The 18,289-nt window shown below is 43.3% G+C and overlaps 1 protein-coding gene across 1 annotated transcript in view; it reads right to left on the reverse strand.

Moving 5' to 3' along the window:
• TAB1 (TGF-beta activated kinase 1 (MAP3K7) binding protein 1) overlaps window positions 1–18,289 on the reverse strand; it is an 86,857-nt gene that overhangs the window by 62,529 nt on the left and 6,039 nt on the right. Inside the window, exon 3 of the mRNA XM_088455075.1 lies at window positions 6,689–6,842. Coding sequence (XP_088311201.1) covers window positions 6,689–6,842 — 154 coding nt within the window. The remainder of the gene's footprint in view (window positions 1–6,688; window positions 6,843–18,289) is intronic.

The following is an 18,289-nucleotide window of genomic DNA, read 5'->3' on the forward strand; positions in this document are numbered from 1 at the left end:
GATTGGGAACACATTTTAAAATGTATAAATCACTATGAAATGTTGACAATAATTATTGATAGATTATACTTGACTTCAAATTAACTGCATAAGATTTGGCCAAATTGTTTTAAGTTTGGCTGAAGAGGCTGTGGCGTGATTAGTAAAGATCACTCATATATCCTGGATTTGACCTGCATGCACTGCTTTTGGAACAAGGTATTTTACTTCATTATTTGTGTAGTTCAAGCCATTTTCCCCTGCTCTCCAGAACTGGCCCTCCTACATCATTATCCATTGCAGCTGCAGACTACTAGTAGATATGTTGTAGGTCACATCCATATGACCACCAGGGCAACAATCACTCAAGTCTAGAAATCTCCTTTCACTCCTCCGCTATAATTATTGCTACAGTTCAAAGACGTTACGAGGTAGAGACTATTGGAATCCAGTATTTTATCTCTTCCTCCTCCTCTTTGAAGAAATGTTTAAAATTGCACTCATAATACACAGTACACCTTTTCTGCCATATACTATATTACTTTACTCTGATTGTTTGCATTTTTTTTATAAGATACCGATTAAATAGTATTTATCAATTATAAAATCCTATTTAAAAAAATGCTGTATAGAGTAATGGCCTTTAGATTTAATAGTGATAAAATCACTTGTCCACAGAAATTAGCTTGGGGTATGTGGTTGGAGTGATCCAGGCACCAAACAGTTAACAAGCTTCAGCTCCCAGGATGCACTGGGCCCTCCTCCATATACACCCCGCCCTGGCTACAGGTAGATAGTTTGTTACCAAGCCCAAAGCAGGAGAAGGAAAACGGTGAGAAGAAAGTACCCTTGTACTCTAGAGCCACTCTCTCTAAGAGGAAATCACAGAAATACAAAAGAAAGATTATCCAATAACACAGGTGCGTTAGGGTGGGTGTCCTGTGGACCCTATGGACCTCAAAGAAAAAGAGTTAACAAAGGTATGTTATGCTATACCAATGGTAATGTTGCTGACGAACAGCAAAAACTCAGATACCCCCTGTTAACTAAAGGAACCCGGAATATCACCCCTGAATTTAGAAGCCTGAATGTTCAATTAAAGAGCAAGGGCCTAGATAGAATCTGAAGGGGGAATTGTGTAAACATCCTTCTGGGAAGTAACCCTTTAGGAAGGTGTCACATAACAATCCCCAGTAGGTAGGGGGATTTCCCACCTAATGAGGTTTCCTTGGAATCTGGAAGAGTCTATCTGGAATGTTCCACCATAAACTCAGTGAGCTGTACAGATTGAGGTAATCCAGCCTAAATCACCTTCTGGTGTCTATTTGAAGTACTTCCCTTAGTCATATAAAGGCAACAATGTGCCACCTTCACAAATATCTAGTAAATGTGAAGTCCAGTTATAACTGACAATTTTTTCAGAAAAATAAAGGCAGTATAACACACAGAAAAACTTAATGCATTTAAGCAATATATTTGCAATAGGTTCTTTAATCAACTACAAAAAGCACAAACAGCTAAGTAGGATATTGAGCTCTGTATTACCTGGCCACCAAAGGAGAGGTATACAGGGCCATGATCTGGGAAAAGGAAGCCCATGGGGGCTACTGCCCAGAAGCTGGTAGGTTTTGATTGATGTGGTGACTCCTTAGGACAGTGACCACATAATCCATCTTGTATGAAATCCTGTGGGGATAACCCTGCTTTGCAGGCCATACATGACACCAGGACAGGGGTTTCAGCCACCTGTTTCTTAGTTTTTTTTGGACATAACAATATTGCTAGTGCTATGCAAAGTTCTTATGCAATGTGACAATGTTTCACACCCAAATATAACCCACACAACTGCAGTAGAGGGCTTATGAGGGGAAACAGCAGTGATAGTTTATAACGGACTGTTAATGAAAAAAGGCAGTATAACACACAGCAGTTCACAAGTCACATGTAATGCAATGATATACTGTACATATTTGCAATATGCTCTTTAATCAACTACAAAAGCACAGCAGCTTAGTAGGATATTTGAACTCTGTATAACCTGAACACCGTAGGAGAGGTATACAGGGAGACTGACCCAGCCTCCTGAGCACACAGCCACCGAGAGCACCTGAGAGTGGTCTCTGGCCGACTCATATAGAGGGAGGCTGGGAGGAGCAACCAAGACGCGGAAAACCTCAAATCTGGACAAGCAGCTGGGTCCAGGGGGGGGGCCCGCCAGGGAGAGCGAACCTCCCCTCTGCTGTATGGATCAACCCAGCACACTGACATGGCCGCTGCCTATATTAGCCCCCAGTAGTCAGGATCCCTCACATCCAGGTGGTCTAGTGTTGGAGGCAGCTTACACGTGGCTCCTCACTACAGCGCCCTCCCGGCGAGTCTCCACCTCCAGAGGCACGGACTGCCACATGGTTCCCCGCATCGACGGCCAAGGGGAACTATTACCTGCATCCCCGATGTTTCCGGCTGCAGTCCTGAGCCCAGTCCAAGGCCCGCCAAAATCTCCAGTTCCCTCACTGGTGTTGCGGCGCTGGCGGGGGAAGTCGGAGTGGGCAGCACAGGCGTCCCTCCGGACGCCAAGCCGTTCAGCTTGTGCCGCTTACTCATGAGGAAGAAACAAACAAAAAAAAAATTGTTTGGGACTGCTACCGTAGTCCCGTGCACTCCTGCGCACCAAACAAACACTATCTACCTGTAGCCAGGGCAGGGTATATATGGAGGAGGACCCAGTGCATCCTGGGAGCTGAAGCCTGTTAACTGTTTGGTGCCTGGATCACTCCAACCACATACCCCAAGGTAATTTCTGTGGACCCTATGGACCCCGAAGAAGAAAATCTGAGTAAAGACGGTCCAATAGGTTGTGTGAAGAAAGGAAAAGGTTTGGAGGGGCATGAGAGTAGAGAGATGGAATGGTAAACTGTGAGTTTGGGTCAGAATTAGTTTTATCAGAACAGAATTATTGCATGATTAAATTTTAGGGGAAAGTTACCAGTGGCGAGAGAGATTACAGGAAGGAGGGTGAGAACAAAAGAAAGTAGATCAATAGTTCCCAAACTTTTTTGAATCACGGTTCACTAGAGTATCAGCATTTTTTAATGGCTCACCTAGGCCAAAAGTTTCTTATTGAGAAATTCAGTAAAAAATTTTTAAAAACCATGTAAATAAATTGTCATCTTTAGGGTCAGTATATGGTGGCGGACAGGCTTGTGCTTCTGCTTGTCCACATATTTTATGATTGACAGCCGCCAGCACTGGTTTTGCCTACCACATTGATCATAAATAATTTGAATTGGTCCTGGATGATCAACTTGTGACACTGCTGCAGGTGTGCCACGGCACCCAATGTGGGAACTACTAGAGTAGTTCCTTCTTCCTTATTTGGCATAAAAAAAGAGAATGTGCCACAGGGAACAGGAGAACAGAGAAGAAGGTAACATTTCACATCAATGATCCTCAAAGTAGAGGGCACCGAATGGTTGTTGTTACAGGGATTGTGGAAGAAGGTTTGTAAGAGAATGGGAATGTTTGATTTGCAGTATCCAGTGTCTTTCTATGGGGGAAATACTATAGATAGTACTATATTTGATGAAAGTTGTGAGATGTACAAGATTTACACATGTACAAGATCTACTCTGTGTTTTCTTAGTGTGTCACAGCTGAGTTGCGGCTGATGCTGAGAATAGACAAGCTGGAGCTACTTAATCAAGGGCTGGACATTGCTGGGAGAGAAGTTGTTGCAGGAAGGTGGGGAGTTGTTGGAAATTAACAGAATTAAAAAAAATTAAGATAAAAGTGAACTGTTATGTAGCATCTCTTAAATGTGAATTTTAAAGATGCAATCTCACAAACTTTTTTGCTAGTTTTTCCAGGAAACTGTCCTTTAAGCCACTGTCCCTCTGCAAAATCTCTGTGGGGCACATTTATATGATGGGCACTACAAAAGTAGTTTCTTCACCAAGAAACATTATCTCCCTTGTGGTCAGGAGATGGCAAAAGGAAAGAGATGTTTATGCTATTATCCTTCCAAAGCCTCACAGCTTACATCACTCTGGGGGTGATGTATCAAACCTACTTAAAAGAGTGTAGAAGTGGTGCATAGAATCCAAACAGCTTCTAGCTAGCTTTTATCAAGTACATTATAAATGATAGGTACAGTAGGTAGAAGCTGATTGGTTTCTATTGGTAACTTCTCCACCCTTTAGAAGGATTGATACATCCCCCTCTATGTCTTGTGACTTTCTAGTTACCATAGTAATTGCACAGCACTTACCAATATGGGCAAGGACAAATCAACTTTACTTACAGATAAGCAGAGTGATTGATGTTAAAGAAATATACCTAATTTTAGAGGGGACTGCATCTTTAAAGAACAACACATCCCAAAATCCCCTGGGGGGGAATGTGTAGTAGAAATACAGTACAAATTGTGATTAAAGATCCTAAATTGGCATAGAAGATTTACTTTGTAAACAATAATGGTAAGAATGCAAGGGTACAATTTATTAACAAAAGAGTTAATGCACATTTGTATACCTGAAACCTTTCATTTGTTATCTTCCATTTGGATTGCATTTAGTGGTGATTTAGCATTGGATCCACTATTCGCTTCTGTCCATTTCAGTTTGGTGTACAATACAGTATTATTTGCAAATGCCACAGATTTTAGTTGGCGATATGTTTCAACAAAGACAGGATATGAAGAAGAGTCTATGGAGGGCATACATAATTCTGTAAACTGTAGCTTATGTTTTCCTATTATCTAGAAAAGTTCCTGGTTACTGCAAAGGCTAAAATGATGTTTGTTTGATGCATAAATAATGGAATAAAAACAAGACAACTGAACATACGAAGGTGATTTAATGAATAATATAAGAAGACCTCTCATTGCCTAAATTCATTCAACTCGTACATATACGTATAATCAATAGTATGGCCTTGGCACAGATTATTTTTCCACATAGATAAACAACGTACGCGTGCGTTTGGTTGAGTGCGGCCTGGCGTTATCATGCAGCAATACGACGCCTGTTTGCAGTAACCCAGGTAGTTTCCCATGAATTGCCCTCCGCAACCAGCTCAATGTGTCACAATAGCAGACAGCATTCACAGTATCTCCCTTGGTGAGGAAATCAACAAGAAGCACACCCTTGTGGTCCCAAAACATGGTCGCCATGACCATCTTTGCTGATGGAGTTGTTTTGATTTACTTTAAAGGTGAGGTCGATGTGTGCTTCCATGTCATGGATGCTTGGCTTCGTCTCCGTTGTCCCATGATGCACCCACATTTCATCACTTGTAACAATACGCTGCAGTAACTGCATTCCCTTCACATGATACCGAGTCAAGTGTACAAGAGACCATCCTATTGGTTTTGTGAACTTCTGTGAGTTGCTTCGCTGCCTAGTGTAAACCCTTTTTCTTGTACCCCAGTTGCTCATGAACAATGTTGTGCACAGTACCCACTGAGATGTTCAGTTCGTCAGCAAAATCACTGACTCAAATGCGTCTGTCCTTATGAATCAGACCTTCAATGCAGCGCAAATTATCTTTAGCAATTGATATTTTAGCACTCTGATCAAACTACCTACCTCAATGTTTGACCATGTTTCCACCAGCCCAGCCATCTACCCTATATTTGTTCCATGGGAGTGTTAGGAACCTGCCTGATAGAGGTCACCTGGGCGAGGTGGGCAGGCCCATAATTATGGCCATTATTATGCAAAGAACCTCTTTGATGCTATTTAGCAGTTATATTATTAGGTTCACCATGGTTAGAGTGTGCACTTGCATTTGTGTCTTTATGCTTGCAGCACTACAAGTCTCAGCAGGTAGCACCTCACATTGTGCTTAGGGTGTACAATCTAGGGCCCATCCCCCTATGTATCTTACAACTGATGTTGGGACTGTATGACTGAAATGAAGCGCAGCCTAATGGCCGTGAGGGGAAGCAGTGGTCTCCCTGCTCTGGCCTGGCGGGAAATTAGAATGAAATAGAGAACATTACACACATGAGAGGATTTGTTACCTTACTTATTGAACCACCCTCGTGTTATGTTTGTTGAGAAAACACTGAATAGGTCATGCCTGGAACATGGGTTACACCATTTAGAGGGAAACTATAACAGCAATAAAATATCTCTATAGAGCTCTCTACAATATCTGACAATTTGGGCCTGAATCAGAGACGGACGGTAAAGCAAACGCAACTGCACATTCTCACAGATCGCAGTTGCTATAATATGCTAATGCTTTCCAAAACATATCCAAGCATAGAGATGCCTTCTCATATCTGTAAGACAACGTGCAACAGCGTAAACATTGGTACCTTCGACGCTCAGCAGGCAGCCATGCCTGATCTGTGGCAGGTCTGACCAGCTGCAGACTCGGCAACTCTCCTGACACGCAGTGAGCTCCTGTGCTGCTGAAGAGATCGCAATGCCTAATTTATGCACACATATGAAATGACGTTTAAACGGTCAGCTCCCCGTTTCTACTCCCAAACGCTGGCTGTCACTCACTTTTCGAGTGGGTATTTTGTGCGTGCGTAACCACAATGCAATTGATGCACGTGCTCAGTGCGGCGCTCGCAGTTGCGCATTAACAATCACTTGATCTGCTAAAAATCGCCACTGCGTCCGTCTCTGAATCAGGCCCTCTGTACGATACCAGAACCAGTGTATTTTGTCATCTAACCTATTTACATCTCACTCACCTGTAACAACACTCTCTGGACCTCAGCATCAGTGACATCGGAGTGCAACTGCCCCAACAGTAACTCTGCTGACAAACGCTGACCCACAAAGTTAGTGGCTCTGGTGCCATCATATCCATTGAACACGCCATAAAGATAAATATTATTCTCTCCCCTGCAGAGCAAGATGGGAAACCATTAGAATGCTTTTTCCGAGAAAAAGTGAAAGATTGGTGCATTCCAGGAAACATAGCTACAATGAACATACCTCAAAAGTCTACAATAAACCATTTGTAATAGAGGTATGGGGCCAAAGTCTCACATATACCATATACTACAGGTTGAGTCTCCCATATCCAAATATTCCGAAATACGGAATATTTTTAGCAAGACTGAGAAAGTGAAAACTTTGCTTTCTGATGGTTCAATGTACACAAACTTTGTTTAAAGCACAAAATTATTAAAATACAGTATAAAATAACCTTCAGGCTGTGTGTATAGGGTGTATATGAAACATAGATGAATTTCTTGTATGTACACAAACTTTTATTGATGCACAAAATTATAAAAAATATTGTATAAAATGACCTGCAGGCTGTGTGTATATTGTGTATATAGAACATAAATGCATTATGTGTTTAGATTTGGGTCCCTTTCCCAAGATATTTCATTAAGGTATGCAATTATTTCAAAATACGGAATATTCCGATATCCAAAATACCCCTGGTATTTTGGATATGGGAGACTCAACCTGTACAATGATAATAACATATCCCTCCAGAAACACCGTTACTAAATCACTAGAGCCGAATCACTATCCATAGCTCATTAACAGAGCTCGATCGATGTTCTTCTTTTGAAGAGCTTTGGATGCATTGTAGTACTCACAATAACTGCTTCAAGAAACAAGTGGTCTTACAGGAGTGACACCCCCTTCTTACTAAATGGATGAGGGTGGGCATTGTTAAATGAGCCTGATGTCATTGCCTCTTTGCCAATAATCTATTTTTTTAATCTTCAGCCTACTCATTAATGTTGTCTGAGCAAATATGCTTCAACTCGTGCAGGGATGTGCGCTCTGCAGTGAATACCTGGCGGGACTATAGCAGTTTTGGGCGATTCCATTCTTTTGTAAGATGAACACAAGTGAACAGATATCCTAAATCTGCACCACATTTGTTAGATACTTATACTCTTCCCCAATCTGACAGGTGTGCTGGTGTTTTTATTATTCTGCTATCAGGCAATTGTTTTTTTTTTTAAATCAAATTTGGTTTATAAGAAGCTTCTAGTTTCTGAATAAAATATTTAATATTAAAGGCAATCAAAATATTCAATACAGGGCAAAAACATTAAAGTACACCATCTGGTTTCTCCTCTACCCTATGTAGTGTTGGAATCAATACACTTTCTTCAATTAAGTGTACTTAAAGGTGTTGAATAGCATAATGGCACCACACTATTATATTTTCTTTGTTTTCCGGTCTGATAAAGTCAGCCTCCCAAGTGTATTAAAGTTAACTGATAACTAATAAATAATATTTTGGATGAAGCCAAGAACACTGAAAACTGTGCAAATAATATTACAAAAACTACATAAAATTGCTACACCACTTGATTCTAACAGTTATTTTATAATTTGTTCTTACTTAGATTTTTAATTATTATAATTGAATAAATGCAATAAATAACTGCTGTAAATAACTGCTGCTGCAACTACATTTTGGAATGAAAAGTCAAAAAGGAGCTTGCTTGGATATCAACAGCTAGGACTCGGAAGCCTGCAGGAGGCTGGTACCAGCCGAAGAGTTTGAGAGATATTTTGGCTTAATGTTAACTTATTTCCATTGACTTGAATCTAAACTGGCAAAAGCAGTTTTACACATACCTGCACTTTGGAGAAATAGAAGATATTTGTCATTGGCTCTTTCTCCCCATCAGACTCTGCACCTCTCTACAATCATTCAAACAAGCTCTTAAGACCCACTACCTTCATTAAAGCCTTCCAGCTCTCATCCTAACATGCTGCTACATCTTCCTTCCTCCCCGCCTACCCCATCTGTGTCACTCCTGTTTGTCTGTCCCTCCCTTAAAGAATGTAAGCTCTTTCGAGCAGGGCCCTCTACCCTCTTGTGCTTCTCCCTACTGTAATTTAATTTCCCTCTTACTCCCCACTAGGGCAACTAACACTTGGCTGCTTATGTGGGTGTTAAGATCGCTAATATAGCAATGTTTATTATACATGCCCATGTCCTGCTTTGTATTGTACTGTAAGTCACTGGTTTCTTATTTTTATGTACTCTGTAAGGCGCTGCGGAACACTTGTGGCGCCATATAAATAAATGATAATAATAATAATTGCACCAACTTGGACACAAATGCAGGCCTATGGAATTTATATGGAGCAGGAGGAATGTTATGGCTATTTAGCCTTTTTTTAATCCATTTTGTTTTAATTATATTGCACTTTAAAGAGCATTGTTATATTCATTTAGTTGACACAGTGCAGGTTGTCACTCCTTTTCTACAGAGGACATAAATACCTCATAGAGGGGCTTATTTCCCACAATCCGCATTTACAATGTGATTGTAGTGTGATATTTTCACCTAAATTTGCATTGAAACTTTAAGAAATATCACATGAATGTATCAAAATTGACAAGCTGGGATAGGGCTTGCGAGAGAGCTCTGTCCCTGCGAATCCCCTCCGCACAGTTCTCACTGGATTATTTACAAAACATATAGTGAGACTGTCTCTGTGCATGCGCTGCCCCTGCTGCTGCCCATCTTCCCCCGGCTCTCTGAATTGGTGCCTGGCTGCCTCCTCCCCATCACAATGAGAGAGAAATAACCCTGATAACTCCTAGTAATCAATTCTTGAAAGAAATTGAGGGGTGCCCATTTAAAGCCTGAGATGACCGTAACTATCAATGAAGACATGACATGATCTTCTCTCCTCCTTTATCTCATCTTCTGTCAGTGATGTCTGAATAAAACGGTTAGTCCTTATTCTAAAAGCAAGGCATTCAGGACTGAAGCCGAGTTAGCATGTTTTTGTTTGCAGAATAATACAGTTTACATTTTGGAACGTAATTTGGATGACAGAATCAATTATTTCACTATGATAAAGTCCATATATGTCCAACTGGAGATTGGAATATATACCGGAAATGAACCCTGATGTTGAGAGAAATTATAATAAGATTTCTCATCTAGCGCCTGATGTAAAACCAATTTATGCTATGTTTATTAAGTTTTCTGAAGAATTAGTGGGCTTCATCTGGTTTTAGAATTGGCTGCAAATCAGTGTTTTTTGGCTATCTTCCTATTCATACAGTATATATTCTAAACGGCCCCCAACAGCAGTACTGGCTGGCAACTATCTTTTTGCAATAAAGTATTACTTAGTGTAGCATTACAAAATTATCCCGTTATGAGTAATTTTAATGGGATGTAGTCAGCATCCCGGCAGACGGGATGCCGACAGTTGGGATCCCGGCTCCAGAATACTGACCGGCGGCATTCCAAAGTTAAGTAGCAGGGGTTAGGGGGAGGGTTAAGCACTAGAAAGGGGTGGTTTAGGGTGCGGGGAAGGGGTTAGGTTCAGGCACTAGGAGAGGAGGTTAGGGTTAGAGTAGGGAGAAGGGTTAGCATACCAACCAACAAGCGTGGTATGTTAACCCATTTTAACATATATACGTAAATAAGAAGCGCTCGAACCATATCCAAGGAAGCTTCACCTGTAGACAGGTCTGAAGACTTAAAGGCTGGGACTACAATTTCCTTATTTTTATGGAAACGGGAAACAACCTTCGGGAGGTAGCCCGCCTTGGTACAGAGGACGGCTCTATTTGGATGAAAGATCAAATATGGAGAACGACAAGACAATGCTGCTAAGTCAGAAACTCTGTGAGCTGAAGAGATAGCGAGAAGAAAAAATGTCTTTGCAGTCATCCATTTCTAGTCCACCTTATCCAAGGGTTCAAAGGGATGCGCCTGCAGTGCCCTGAGAACCAAGGACAAATTCCATGGTACCACCGGTGGGAGAAATGGAGGTTGCAGCCGCAAAACCACCTGTAAAATTGTGCTAACATCCGGCAGAGGTGCAAATTTTGCGCTGGAACCAAACTGTCAAAGCCGAAACTTGGACTCTCAAGGTAACCAGACGAAGACCTAAGTCTAATCCAGCCTGAAGAAAACCCAGTATTCTCGATACCCTGAAAATTTTAGGGTCATATTTTCTGTGGGAACATCAAAGAAAAAATGACCGCCAAATTCTCTGATACAACCCACCTGCTACTATCAGTGCACAAGATCTTGATTCCTATTTCAAGAAGAAGACTGATAATATCCGAAATAAAATGGTATGCTCTTCCTCAGCCAGGGTCTTGTTCAATTCCCTACCTTGAACCCAGTGGCACGTTCTCATCATTTGACCCCACTAATGAAGATGAAGTATCTACACTCTTCTCATCCTCCTACTCTACTACCTCTCCTCTTGATCCTATACCTTCACAAATCAGTAAAGCTCTGTCTCCTGTGCTCATTCCACACTTAACTAAAACCTGTAATCTCTCTTTCTCTACTGGCATCTTTCCATCACTGTTCAAGCATGCAGTGATCACTCCCATTTTGAAAAAAAACAAAATTCTGACCCTCTCTCTCAAATTATCATCCTATCTCCCAGCTACCTTACCCCTCCAAGCTACTGGAGGGACTTGCCTACACTCGCCTCACACACTTTCTTAACACCCACAACTTATTGGACCCACTTCAGTCAGGCTTTCGTTCCCAACATTCCACTGAGACAGCACTGACTAGGGTAGTAAATGATCTGGTCACTGCCAAGGCTAAAGGCCATTATTCACTTCTAATTCTTCTAGATTTCTCTGCTGCCTTTGACACTGTTGACCACTCTCTTCTCATACAAACACTACACTCCCTACACAGCCCTTTCTTGGTTCTCATCCTACCTATTTAATCGCTCTTTCACTGTTCGCTTTTCTGATTCTACCTCCACTTTGCTACCTCTATCAGTTGGAGTACCACAAGGCTCAGTATTAGGTCCTCTGCTTTTCTCAATATATACCACCTCTCTTGGCAAACTAATCAGCTCTTTCGGTTTTCAGTATCATCTGTACGCGGACAATACTAAAATTTTCCTATCCTCTCCAGATTTGTCACCATCTGTGCTGGTCCGTGTCACTGAATATCTCTCTTCCATTTCATCTTGGATGTCATCTCGCCACCTCAAACTTAATATATCCAAAATCGAATTAATTATATTTCCACCGGCCAATAGTAGTTACCAACCTGATATCTCTATTACCTTTGACAACTCGACAATCAACCCCACCCTACAAGCTTGTTGCCTAAGTGTTATCCTTGACTCTGAACTGTCTTTAGTTCCCCACATTCAATCTGTCTCTAAATCCTGTTACATACATTTAAAAAAAATAGCCAAAATTCAACCATATCTTACGCAAGACACTGCAAAAACTCTAATACACGCACTCATTATTTCCCGCATTGACTATTGCAATAGTCTCCTTATTGGTCTTCCCCAAAACATGCTCTCCCCACTACAATCCATTTTGAATGCAGTTGCGAGGTTGATCTTTCTCACCAAACGTTCAGTGTCTGCTGATCCACTCTGTTAGTCCCTTCATTGGCTGCTGGTCTTCTACCGTCAATTTAAAATACTTACACTCACACATAAAGCTATTACCCAAAGCACACCAACATACATCTCTTCACTTATCTCAAAATATCTTCCAACCCAACATCTCCGCTCTGCACAAGATCTGCGTCTCTCATCCTCGCGCATTACTTGTTCCCATGCACGGTTAGAGGACTTTTTTCGGGCTGCGCCCACCCTGTGGAATGCCCTCCCATGCACAATAAGACTTTCCACTAGTTTCCAAACATTCAATCGTTCTCTGAAAACTCACCTCTTCAGACAAGCTTATCAGATTCCAGGAGCGCCCACCTAACCTTTTATAGCTCCCTATCTAACTCTCTTCTTATAGTAAACACCTATCACATCTTCTCTTTCTCCAATTTAACATCCTCCTAACCCTAGGCCAACTTTCCAGTGTGATTGGATTATACAGACCACCAAGAACATCTGCAATCGGGTTGGACCAATTTGCAATATGTACCACCTATCCTTGTGTATCAACAATTATTTCCCTATAGATTGTAAGCTTGCGAGCAGGGCCCTCTTACCCTTATGTATGTCTTTTATGATTGTATGTATGTCTTTTACAACCCAGTATAATGTTAATTCAAATTGTAAAGTGCAACGGAATTTGCTGCGCTATATAAGAAACTTAATAAATAAATAAATAGAAGCGAGCAGAAGCAGGCTACCTTGCTCCCAGCATTGTCTGAATCACAGAAGCAGAGAAACCCCTGGCCTTTAAGACGGACGACTCAAGAGCCATGCCGTCAAAGCCAGCCGAGGTAAATCCTGGTAAAGACAGGGACCCTGCATTAGCAAATCCTGTCTTAGAGGCAGTGGAAGTGGACTGTCTACAGATAGACGTGTAAGATCGAAGAACCAATGCCTCCTGGGCCAGGCAGGAGCTATTAATATCATCCTGCCTCTCTCCTGCTTGAACTTTCTGACAACTCTTGAGAGGAGGGAGATTGGAGGAAACAGGTATGTCAACCTGAAGTTCCATCTCACCGCCAGAGCGTCCACGAAGGCAGCGAGGGGTCCTTTGTTCTGGACCCGTACCTGGGGACCTTGTGGTTGTGACGTAAAGCCATGAGATCTATGTCCGAGAACCCCCACCTGTCCACCAGGAGTCGAAACAACTCCGAATGAAAACCCCATTCTCCGGCGTGTATGTCCTGGCGACAGGAAGTCCGCCTTCCAGTTGAGTACACCTGGGATAAATATTGCCGAGATCGCTGGAAGATGGCCCTCTGCCCACAGCAGAATCTTTGCCACTTCCTCATGGCTGCCGGACTTCGTGTGCCTCCTTGATGATTTATGTAGGCCACTGCTGTCGCATTGTCGGACTGAACCTGGACAGGCCTGCCCTGAAGAAGGTCCTGCGCCAGATTCGGTGCTTTGTGCACTGCTCGAAGCTCCAATATATTTATTGGTAGAAGACTTTCCAGGTCTGTCCACCTTCCTTGAAAGGTGTGATGACCCGTCACTGCTCTCCATCCTCGCAGACTTGCGTCCGTGGTGAGGAGAAGCCATTCCAGGATCCATAATGGACGACCCTTGTCCAAATGAGTCGTCTCCAGCCACAAAGCAAGGGAGAGCCGAACTTCTGGTGAGATGCGAATCATCTGATGCTTTATTTGATGATACTGACCATCCCACTGGGCCAGGATTCACAGCTGTAGAGACCTGGAGTGGAACTGGGCATAAACAACCATGTCGAATGTGGCTACCATGGAGCCCAGGATCTGCATAGCCTAGTGAACTGACACTGTTTGCCTGCAAAGTAGATTGTGCACACGAGACTGTAGTGCTACAATCTTGTCCTGTGGAAAAAGAATCCTCTGTCCCAGAGAGTCCAGCAGCACCCCCAATTGATCACCCAGCCGTGCTCCTGTAGGCAGACAATGGTCATCCATAGATAACATTGTAACATCTCCTGAGATTGTGCCAATATCAGGAGGTCATTTAGATATGGCAGTATCCTGACTCCTTGTTTTCTTTCTGAGACAAGCCATCATGACTGCCATTATCTAGGTAAATACTCGAGGGGCTGTGGCCAGACCGAAGGGTAGAGCCCGGAATTGATAATGTTGCTGATCCACCGTGAACCTGAGTGGGATCTTGCAATCAGGACAGCAGATATGCATCTTGTAAGTCCAGTGAAGTCTACAGGCTCCATCGACAGCATAATTGACCGTAGAGTTTCCATACGGAATTTGGGCACATGGATGAATCTGTTGAAAGACTTCAGATTCAGGATAGGGCGGTGAGACCCATTGGGTTTTTGAATCAAAAATAAATTTTAGTAATAACCCTTTTCCTGTTACATCACAGGAACGGGGACTATGACTCCTGACTTCAGGAGTGCCCTAATAGACTCTCGGTAGGTCGAAGCTCTGACCAGGTCTGCAGAAAGGTTTGTAGCAACAAACCACTGAGGGGGATGCCTTAGGAATGCGATGGCATAACCCTGAGAGACCAGCTCTCGCACCAGGCATCTGTAGTTGTCTGCTGCCAGGCCTGGGAGAACTGTAAAAGTCGGCCTCCAACCCTGACATCCTCCATGGGGAGGCATTCCCCATCAGACAGTAGGCTTACCGTCTGGCTTGGCAGCCGGGCATTTAGAAGACCAAGGTTTCTTGGGCTGCGGTTTCCTGTGGGATTGACTCTGTCTGGCCGAGTACTGTTTCTTTGTCCTACCTTGTGGACGAAAGGACAGAGATGACGACTGCCTCCTAGAGGTAGACGTAGAAGGCAAGTCAGCGGACTTCAGTGTTGCCAAAGAAGTCATTATATCATCCAATCCTGGTCTAAACAGTACCTTCCCTGCAAAAGGCAAAGATCCAGAGCCTTCTTAGACCCTGCGTCCGCCTTCCATGTCTTTAGCCAAAGGGTTCTTCGGGTTGCAATCGAGTTAGCCGAGACCCTAGAAGCCAGGATGCCTGCGGCAATTCCCGCTTCCCCCATACACATAGCTGCTTCCCACATATGATCGAGAAGGGACTGCTACTCTCTCGTTGGATCAACTAAAGTATCCTTCAGAGCTTTCGTCCATTCCTCCATAGCCTTGGCCACTCAAGCTACAGCTGTAGCTGGCTTAGTACCAGCTCCAGATAGTGAAAACATTGATTTCAAGTAATTATCCAGTCTTCTATCCGTAACCTCTTTTAAAGAGGATGCTGCAGGAATGGGCAACGTAGCACTCCTGTTAATTTTGTCACATGAGCGCCTATCGTTGGGGGAATTTCCCATTTATTACACACCCCTGGTGCAAATGGGTACCGAGCGGTAATATTCCTTGAGGCATGAAAATGCTTACTAGGAGTATCCCATGCTGCAGACATGAGATTCAGCTGCCCAGACTGAGAAAAATAATCCTTAGTCACTGCCTGATGCCTTTAGATTGGCTCCTTAGATGCCACCGACACCTCCTATTTCTCCATACTGAGGACAGACCTGACCGCTCTTACTAGAGGGAACATCCACCAGGGACTGATGGTCCTCTTTCACTGAGACAGACCAAGAGCTCTGAGTAACAGAGGAGGTAGAGTCAGACTCATTAGGCAACACATGACGAGAATCTCTTTTATGCCCCTGCTTTTTTACTACCACCGATCTATCCACATGCGGAGAAGCTGAAGACGGCAGTATACTTTGACTAGAGTGAGCAGGCAAATTAGCACAACTGGGATTCATGGGGGCATATACACAGGATGATGCACATACTGTGTGTACCCCATAGCATGAGGTGCTACAGCAGCCGGAGCCCATACCTCCGTGGCCTTGCCGATTAAATAGGGCAAAACCTCAGGTGTAATGGCCATTCACGATGACTCTGGTGCAGGTGTACCAGATATATCGGATAGCTGTTTGCAGCAGATAATACACAATCCATATTGGTTTACAACCTGGTCCGATAAGCCTGCCGAACAGGACTTACAGGAAATTAGCACAGGAGGACTCCCATCCTCACCTTTACCTTCAGACATGACAATGTATAAATGGTACAAGGTATACAATATAAATGCAATGTGAGACTTTGTATCAATGAGACACCCCACACACCTTCAGAGGGATGAAGAGAAACACAGATATAGTTGTACCTGACAGTTTTGGAAAACTAGGTAGTGTACACACAGCAGCTAGCATACAGTTACATGCAATGCATATATATGCATATTTGCTAAAGCAATATGGACTCTGCATCAACTGACCAGCCCCGAAGGGATAATGATAGGATTTAGAGTGTGCTATATGCCAAACCCAAGGGAGAGGTATATAGAGAGACAGACCAAACCTCAACCACCGCTTCAGTGCACAGACCAACGCTAAACTGCGCGTGTCTCACGCACAAGGTGGTCAATTATAGCAAACCAGAAACGGGAATCTGTAACCAGAAGTTTTGCATCTGGGGGAGGAGCGGCCGGGGCAGCGCCTATCTCCCCTAGGCTGCGATTTTGACGGCCGGGTAAGCTGACCTCACGGTGGTAAGGTCAGCTAACAGTAAGATGGTGACTAGTGCGTTCTAGTGCATCTTACCACCTGTCCCCGGCGAAAGACAATATGGCCCCGGCCGTCTTGGTGAGGACACGTTACACGAGCCCTTCACCCGCAGCCGCCTCCGATGCGTCTCAACACCGGAGGCCAGGGACTGCTTCGCGCACGATTCCCCGAGAGGAATCGCTTACCTGCCATCTTCGTGACCCGACCGCAGTCCCGGGCCTCAGTGAAAGCCACTAGCCAAGCCAAGCTGAGGCCTGCAAAGAACCTCAGGACGTATATCGGTGCTGGTGTTTCGGTGGAGGTAGAAGGAGTCGCGGTACAAGCATCTTTCAAGGCACCTGGTACTGCTAAACTCTGAAGTTCGAAAAAACTTAAGGTAAAAGATAAAAGAAAAAAAGCCTAGGACTGCCTAGCAGTCCCACTGTTATAACAGGTGCGTCTTGCCACGCACCAAATAAAAATACTAAATGCCTGTGGCTGGGGGCGGGATATATAGAGAGGAGGACCAGTGCATGCTGGGAGCTAAAAAGCTTTGCTGTTTGGTGCATTGGATGCGATCCTTCCACATACCCCAAGGTAGATCCTGCGGACCCTTAGGAACCCGAAGAAGAAAAACTCACTTTTTCCGTCCGGATAAAACCTGTGTGTGTAATAAGGCTTAGGACAGGCACAGATAAATTTTGCTACTACAGTTAAATGAATCCTCGGTAAGTAAAATAGTTTTATGTGATTTGTCTTTATTTTTTATAAACTAATTTATCGCAGGAGCTAGATAGTAATGTCATTAGTGCTACTATTTTATTTTCCTACATTATTAATATAACCTACACACATTCCGCAGCGCTTACAGTTATTTATTTATATAATGCTGACATCAGTCCCTGCCCCAGTGGCGCTTACAATCAATATTCCCTACCACACGTTCACACACATATATGCACTAGGCTTACTTTACATACCAGAATCCAATTAACCTACCAGTATACTTTTGGATTGTGGGAGGAAGCCGGAGCACCTGGAGGAAAACTACGCAAACACTGGGAGAACTTACAAACTCCACACAGATGGACCTGAGTGAGAATCAAACCCAAGGCTTTAGTGCTGTGAGGCAGTAATGCTAACCACTATGAAAACTGTGCTGGCTATGGTATGCTGTGACAAACTGTATTATGTGCTAGTCTGTGACCCCACTCACAAATAGCTTGATTAGCTGTATGGAACCTACATGTGTCATTACTTATGCCTATAGGCAACAGACCAGTAATACAACAAAGAAGCGCACAGAGCCCTTGCATCTATGATTATGTATAACTGCTTTTGCCTGCAGGGACTTCAGTGAGCACCCTATGAAAATGTTATGGCTGAGGATTACTGTTGAATACTGTGTCACCATTTTGTGGCTTTGATGAACAGCAGTTTATTTTTCTTTGTGTGGA

The sequence above is a fragment of the Taudactylus pleione genome, unplaced genomic scaffold, assembly GCF_031769625.1.
Source record: "Taudactylus pleione unplaced genomic scaffold, aTauple2 ptg000642l, whole genome shotgun sequence".
In the NCBI taxonomy this organism is placed as follows: Eukaryota; Metazoa; Chordata; class Amphibia; order Anura; family Myobatrachidae; genus Taudactylus; species Taudactylus pleione.